Source organism: Ictidomys tridecemlineatus, chromosome 1 (assembly GCF_052094955.1).
Source record: "Ictidomys tridecemlineatus isolate mIctTri1 chromosome 1, mIctTri1.hap1, whole genome shotgun sequence".
Lineage (NCBI taxonomy): Eukaryota > Metazoa > Chordata > Mammalia > Rodentia > Sciuridae > Ictidomys > Ictidomys tridecemlineatus.
Genome location: NC_135477.1, coordinates 222711437 through 222719901, shown reverse-complemented (window position 1 = coordinate 222719901; position 8465 = coordinate 222711437). Strand labels below are relative to the sequence as shown.

Sequence of the window (8465 nt, the reverse complement as noted above, 5' to 3'; positions counted from 1 at the left end):
ATTGAATGTTTAAGTGCCAGCTGCTAGGAGAAGCACATTATCACGTATGGTGTTATTTAATTCTCATGATAATCCTTTGAAGTAGATACATCTTTACTATGGATTAAAAATCCTGGAAACATATTAAAATGATTTGTCTAGTGTCATGTGGCTAGTGAGGAGTGAAGCCAAACTCAAGGCAGTTCTGGTTGACTCCAAAACTTGAATTAGTCAACATGTTACAAACTTCCTTCTTGGAATCAGGACACGAATTCTCAGTGGTGATTTGCATGCCAGACTGACACTCATTTTATTCTTATTCTTTCTCTTGGTGTTGTCTTTGATTGCTATTCTGGTGAGTTGTGGTGCTTTTATGGTAGTTTTTATTTGCATTTTACTAATAAGGCCATTTGGATATCCTTGTCCTTGGGAAGTGCCTGTTAAAGTCCCTTGATAATTTTCCCATTAAGTTGATTTTTTTTTTCCGATTTGCTGTTCTGAATATGTTCTGGCAACATGTTTGGTTTTGCATGCAAATATTTTCTATTCTGTAGTTTGTTTTTACTTTACTCTCTTCACTTTTTCCTTTTTTTCCTCCAAAAACTTTTTCTTGAGGAAAAATGTCAATTACACACTCAGAGGCAGAAAGCAAGGCAGCACAAATATCTGTCACCGTTATTTGGCTTCCACAGTTATCACCCATGGCCAATTTTGTTTCATCAATATTCCCACTTAATTCTCCTCCCTAAAGTAAATCTTGAACATCACATTTATCCATATATATCTCAGTAGGTACCACTAGATAAGTGTTCCTTTTAAAAATATACAATCCCCTCATCACACTTGAAAGATCTTACTAATCAAGGATTTCTTGATTTATCAAACATTCAATAAGTGCTAATTTTTTGCTCCAATTGCCTTCAATTTTATTATTTTACATTTTGGCAGGTTGGAACAGAATCCAAATAAGTCCCATGCTCTACAACTTTTTGATAGAGCTCTTAAGACTCTTTTAATCTATAGGTTTTCTCCATTTCTTCTTTTACTTCCCACAATTTATTAAAGAAACGAATTTTCCAAAGTGCTGATAGTCTGGAATTTGATTATTTCATTACTGTGTGTCATTAAACATACTTCATATTTCTCTATTTTTTCTGTGAATTTTTAGATTTTGAGGACTGATTGACTCAAAAAAAATGACTGTTCAATTTTTTTGATAAGAATACTTCCCAGTTAGTACTGTCACTTCTATTTGAAGCACATAATGCCTGCTTGCTTCCTTCTTTGTGACATTAGTGGACAGTGGGGTTCACTGGTCAGATCCATTATTTCCCTATCGCAGACATCAATTATAAAATCTATGCATTTTAATTTATCTCTGGCATTATGTGACTTCATTGGATCCTGCTGTTTTCCTAGAAATTTGAGTGATTTAAAATTAACAAAATGAAAATAGAGAAGTTTCTATTTCTAAATTTCTTTTTGTGGTCCTGCCTGGACATCCAGGTGGTCAGTTGTAAGGGTATGATATATCCTGGTGCTCTAGAGGCACATGCACCAAGGGATTGGGGATGGTGAGGGAAGAACAGTGTTGGCTTTAGGTGTTCATGGATATGCAAACGGCCTTGGCATAGATTTTTCAAAAATGTTCTAAATCCAAAATTCATTAACTCCTACTTAAGGAACAACTTTGCCCAAGGACTCTTTAGGAATAAATAATGGATTTAAAGTAGTTATCTCTAAGTTCCCAATCTCAATAAGAAGAAAAGAAAGCAGCTTCTTGAGACAAAAACACAGGGGTTCTCCTCTCTTACAGGTTACTGCCTCTGTCTGGCACGTGAACTGTAGCACGCTTTTATGCAGCAGCCTTTCCTGTCAGGTAGAATAAAACACATGAGAGAGCTACTAAGAATTTTCCTTTAGGAGAGTCAACATTCAACATTTCAAATGTAGATCATCTGTCCCATCAATAGACAGAAGGATGAGACAAAGCTATTCTAGAAAAGAAGTAAAGCCCTTTGAATACAGGGAAGATGAAAAGAATAGTAGGTAATTGACAGAGTTTGGTTTTGCATTTTGGAAGTGCTTTTGTGTGCTAGATGTAGTGCTTTGTTGTTGTGGCAGTAAAACAGCAGAATAAAGGTGCTAGCTTTACAGGGTTCTGTTTATAAAAAGATGCTAAGAAAGAGACAAAGCCTTTTCTATGTATGTGTTTTAGATTTCTAGTTTCATTAATGATCTCAAAAGAAACTAAACAGCATTCAAAACCAATTCCATATGAGGACTAAAAGCCAGGAATTAGGACCCAGAATTTAAAAATCTGGAGACTCAAATAACAATTTTAATATAACTCTCCCTCCAAGACTTCTCTGCATTCACATAATAATCCAGTTTATCCAATGTTATAGGAATTAACGTCCTCCAAAAGTATGGACTAAGCCTATCATTCGCTGTCAGATCCCTAGCGGCTAACAGAATGTGTGGTACACTGTAAGTATTCAACAAATGAATGAAAGCCCTAAAATTGTTAAAACCAAGAGTCTTAATTGTGAGATAATACCTGTAAAAAGGACAACAGTAGGCCAAGTCTCATAAACTGTCATTTCAAAAATCCTGCTTAATAAAAGTGTTGGGTTGATACATCCAGTGTCTAGAAAGCTGTAAAACAACTGGAGAAGGTCCAGAGCCAGACCTGACTTGCTCCAGATTACAGAGCATGACAGCTGGCCTTACTGTTTGCATTCCTGTCTCTGCCTTTTGGTGAGTAGTTTCTGTTCCAACAAAATCTCATTTTTAAATTTACTCTGATATTTATGTTTAATGATTTAATATCATATCACACCAGTCTGGCCTTCGGGGTGCCCTTGACATGCATTTTTCTGATTGACCTTTACATATATTATATACAAACAGGCCAGAAACTATCCATCTCCACAGGACCCTCTCAGGTGATTTCACTTCTTGCTCCAGAAACAGACTCCTGCAGACTTTGTTTAAAGCCAGCTCCCCCGACCCTCACGTCTTCTGTAAGCTTGTCCAGACACGGGGAGCATCGTTAGGCCAGGTCTTTCAGTGGTTCCATTGCTTGCAAAGCAATCATTTCTAGGCGTTTGGTGTCTTGTCTGACATCTGTTTGATGCTGCAGCTCCAGCCTCTATCTCAATGAATCACTTGTCAGCGAAGGTTGTGGCATCTGAGGCTGGATTTCACACCTCTGGGAAGGGTCGCCTGTGATGTAAGTGATCTCAGGGTTTTTGAAATGACCAACCCCATCCCCCCACATCCCAAGAGAAAATGAGGGAGACAGGGGAACCTGATGCTTGCTTATTCAAGGCTTATTTTGATCTGTCCCCATAGGCTGGAGCCAGGCTTTCTTCTCTGGGGAACATGTTGCCAACTCATCTCCATGGTTGGAATGCTGCTGCTGGGAAAAATCAGACTGAAGTATTTGTGTAGAACATTTTGAGAATATCGGATAGAATAAGAAGAGATTTTTGAAAAAAAGAAACAAGGAAAAAGGAATTTACCATTCTTTAGTAGTTTGCAGATCTTATTTTTTTTTAAGTGCAGTTTGATGGCTGTATCCATGTTGGTTCATGTCTAGCCAGAGGAGCAAGGAAGGGGGATAGAGGGTCAGGAGTCAGATTGGGTTATAAACCTGTCCGAGATTAGCAAGGCATCTAGGCTTTTCTTTCTTTATTCTCCAAAAGGTACCAATGATCTCATAAGTACATATGGCAAATGACGATGCTTTGAAAACCACAAGGCCTACAGTAGCCCCTAGTAAAAAGTGATTATTCACAATGTCCTAGGGAAACTCCCTTGTGCATCTGAGGACTTGAGGAGCACAGAAAGAAAAGGAAGGGACATGCTAAGCCTGAGAACTCCATAGGTGCCTTTCTAAACTAGGATCCCTTGAATAGGGCACGTTTCATGGAGCAGAGGTGGAATGCAAGATGAAATTAGAGAAAAATAGTAAATTTTTTTATTTCACTTTGTTTTGTAGGAAAGGAGGATGCTAGATAAGGCATACGATGCAGGGGTTCTTCTTTGTGACTTTAGAACTCTTTGCCTTGGTTTCAGAGAAAGTCACAACAGGAAGAGATTGTCACAGACAAGCTCCCAGGATGGGAAGATGGAATTTCCAGATATGATGAAATGGGAAATTTTTAAGGTTTTAATTCAAAGAAAATTGGAAAGGGGAGGGGAAACTGATATCCCATCTGAGGCTTCTGAATCTTACAAAGGATTCTTTTCATGTTCCTAAATTAGTACAAGTGGGTGGGGGTGCTGTAGGGTGCCAAAACTTGGGCTCATCAGTCACTTCATGCATTTGAGTTGCAAAACATTTAGCCCTGAAATGCAAATCATTTAATCACCTCTGACTCAGTGGTTGACCAAAAGTTGTGAACCCTTGGGAGCAAGGAATTCCTAACACTATGGATGATATGGTAATAATACACTTCATAGCATGAACTTCAGATCTCCTGAAGGAGGCTGGGGAGCAATGGAGTATTCTATTTTTTTTTTTTTTTGAGAATCAATATTCTAAAGTTTCTGCATAACAAAGACAGACCCTCTCTTCCAAACAAGTTGAAAAGGAGTGATCCCAAAGGGCAGCTCTCAAGTCCATCCCCACTACCCTGCACATCTTGCTCCATTCTGATATGTTAATGAAAATGCACTTTGAAATTAAAAAGAGGATAAAGTAAGAATATTCCATTTCCATTTGAGTCTGACTATGCAACCTGGGTATGAAAAAAAAAAAAAACAATCACATTTGCTTAAAAATCTTACAGTTCTGTCTACACTTGCTTGGGTAGGTGTGAGATGCTCAGGAGGTAAAGAACTGCTCATTCGCTCATTCATTGACCATCTTAGAAATGAGACTGGGGATGCAGGTTGGATTCCAGCTTAGAAGTGAAGCATTGCAAACTCTGTGCAGCCAAAAAGAAAGTGGAAGAAGAATGTTGATTTGGGGACCACACAAAAGTTGGGATTTGAATTTTATCATCTTCTATTACGTATTTTCTTTTTTCATTTTCTCTCTTCTATCCACTGTTTAATTTTACCTTTCCACTCTCTCTGTTAGAGTACTCTCATCCTTAAGGATCGACCTGTAAATGTATAGGATTTCTTCTCTAGTCAATTAAAAAGTATCTATAATTTCCTTCCATCACCATGGAAGGAAACAGTTCATCACAGCAAACAGTGCCACCTTCTGAAGTTGCTTTTGCTGCAAATATTATAAAATGATCCTTTGACTAAAGGATGACACTTCATTGACATCTCAAATCTGTTCACTCACTCCCCAGGAATAGCTCTCATGAGAGTAAACTGCTGCCGAAGCCACTGAACCAACTGGAAAAGACACTTGTGACTTTCTGTTGAGGCTTTCACAATGGCTTCAAAAGAAATGTGGATTAATCATTTGTTTTGACCCAAGAGCAGCAGAACTTATTTTGAAGACTTAAACAGGCAACACAAATGTAAACAGAAGTCTGCGACTCCCAAATGCTAAAGCTGAAAGGAGTCAGTCTGGAAACGTCAGTTCTACTCAGCGTTTATTTTCATTTGAAGAGAGTGAAAATCATATATAAATCACGGACAATACGAGTTCTTGCCTGGCAAATGTCCACATGAAACTGTTAACCTCTAAGTATAGATACAGTATTCTTTAATAGAAAGACAGGGCAATATGGCAGTTAATTAGCAACCAATACTGTAAACTACAGTAGATACAAAGTTTTATATAAATTAATTGCCATTATAAAAAGGCAACTGCTTTTTTTTTCACTAAGAAGGTACAAAAACTGGAAACTTCCATAAATATAATAAGAAGCTAAGTGAAGAAATACCTAACAGACTGTTTTTCCTATATAATATTTGAATATGCAAACTAAGACACCTGTGGCACATTACAGGAAAGTAGGAATAGGACATATACCCCCAACCCAAGCACCCCCACCCGCCCAGGCCCACCCCTCCCCCCAGGTGGATTTCCCAAACATGGCAAATTCTAGGGTTACAAGGACAGGATGCCACACTGAAGCAGCAAGACGGCCAGCTCCAACCTGCTAGACAAAGAAGGAGCCTTATTGACAGTTGTAAAGCATTAGGCGTCAGACAGAAACTTGTCAAAAACAGCTGTTGTTGGGTACTGATTGATAATGTTTTCATTCTGACGGCTGAGATGCTACAGACAGTCGTGGGTCTGAGGAGAGGCCCATCCCTGGCGTGCACATGAACACACACAGACGACGGGAAGTCATTTAACAGATGGCTTAGGAGCACTCAGCCACAGTATCTTAAAGAGACGACATTTTACATTTAATGAACTTGCAGGGAAAGCAAGGCCTAATAATCATTTATTTTTTTCAGAGAAGATGAGCACAACAGGACAAAATAAAAACAGGAATTGTGTAACTGGTTATGGGAATATCAATTCTGTGCTGCTCAGAGATTATTACACAGTGCTAAAAATATTCCAGGATAATGTAGACACAATTGTATATAAGTCACTATGGATATTTTCTGACCCATGCCAAAAAAAAAAAAAAAACAAAAAGAAGTTTTAGATGCTTCAAAGGTAATGATTTCAGTAAAATCTATTTCTAAGATCAAATAACAAAAACTGTGTCTGAAAGATGTGAAGGGTCTGAACTATATCATCTGGAGAATTATGAGGTTTTATGTCACTGTGTGAGACAGCGTGAGTCAGTGGTATTTGGGTATTGGTCTATGCTGCCTAAAAATTACAAACATGTTTTTATTGCTCAGGTGTAGGGAGCAGATTTCTATCATTTGTCCACTTAGTATTTCAATCAATGGTCAAAAGTCTACAAAATGTGCCAAAGAAGATTTCATCTATGAACTTCAATATCCATAGATTATTCCTGATTTAGAAAAGGTCAAAGGTGCTAAACCTTACTAAAACTGTACATTTATCTCTAGGCAATTTTATCATTTAAATTAAGTGAAAAAAATTCGTTCCAAAGACTGAAGCTAGGCCCTCAAATTATTTATCTGCTGCAGCCCCAGCACATTTTAAGGGCACATTGAAACCCCTGAAAATAGAGGTTTATAATAGAAATACTGATAGACCTTTTAACTAGATGGAGGCTTTAAAAGACTCCATTAAACTATATTAGCACATAATGAATAAATACACAGATGAATCTGTCTTCAAATTTTTGCCAGCTTAAACATTAACCAGTATAAACTATGCTTTGTTTGGCTGTTTTAAAATTTTTATTTTTTAAAAATTATTTTCTCTATTTCAATCAAACATTTCTGGTTTTTAGAAAAAGATAACTACATTACGTTGCAGCTTGGCTTTATGGAGGCTGATTGTTCCACTAAAACATTTGAGGACTTGACCAAATGCAATCAGTGACGTTTGCATTGTGCCTAAGTTTCCTAAAACACCCACCAAAAAAAAACAAAAACAAAAACAAAAAAACCCCCAAAAACTAGAACAGTGTTTTTGCTCTTAAAAGGGGAAAAGGAGTGTGACCTCAGATAGATCAAGGAAACACTATGCATCTGGTCTTTAAGTTCTTCAAACCTAATTTTCCTGTGGTAGGATACTCTTTCATAAGAGGATTAATCAAAGTTTTTGGTACTCTTTTTTTTCACTCATATTCTATAAGGTTGGTATACAAAAAAGAAAAAAACCCTAAAAAATAAAAATAAGATAAAAAAATTAAGAAAACTCAACCCCCAGAGATCTTGAAAATGACATACATAATATTGTGGGGTCCGGGTACACAATCTTCCACTCCCAAGCCCAGGGAAAATTAGTCAAGGTACTGTTGAGTCTTTCTGAGTTCTTCACAAGGGATTTGATTTCTGTGAGCCATGAATTTCATCCATTTTAGCACAAAGTATAGAAGAGATGCTTAGAACAACAGAAGGAGGAGACATGCGGTGAAGATAATTAGTGGTAAACAGAGAATAAATTCTCTCAGTAGTGTGTACTTGTCGTTAATGCCGATGATAATTCACCTGACTTACATAATATTCACTTTGAAAGATGAGAGTCTGAAATAACTAAAGGAAAACAGAGACTGAAGTCATGATAGTCTTGATACCAAAACAGAATTAAAATGAGACACTAACATGGGAGGTTCAAGGCCTTGTGGGAACCCGATTTCTTTGCCAGGTTTCACATTCTCATAGCTTCGTGGTCCTTTTCTTCTAACAAATGTATCAGCTGAGAGAAGCTGTCTTTCAGTGCATCCATGTCATCCAGCGAGCAGGGCTGCAGAATCCAGCGTTTTCCACGAGCAAGTGGTTCAAGTTCAAAATACTTTTTGATCTTAAGGGGGGAAAATAGAGATAAAGATGTTATTGATTATATCCAACACTTTCTCATACCGAAATTTGGAGTGATGAAATGAGGGAATTTCAAGAAGAATTTACAGGAATTGAGATGTCTAGGACTTTCTAGAACCCTGCCCACAGCTGTTGTTGTAACAGGGGTT

The 8465-nt window shown here is 37.5% G+C and overlaps 1 protein-coding gene across 4 annotated transcripts in view; it reads right to left on the bottom strand.

The window, feature by feature from the left end:
• Positions 1-5526: 5526 nt before the first annotated feature.
• Positions 5527-8465, bottom strand: part of Arl15 (ARF like GTPase 15) — a 395233-nt gene continuing 392294 nt past the window's right edge. For all 4 annotated transcript variants that reach the window (XM_005319640.5, XM_078016420.1, XM_078016428.1 and 1 more), the window contains exon 5: positions 5527-8299. In XM_005319640.5, coding sequence (XP_005319697.1) covers positions 8147-8299 — 153 coding nt within the window. In that variant the 3' untranslated portion in view covers positions 5527-8146. The remainder of the gene's footprint in view (positions 8300-8465) is intronic.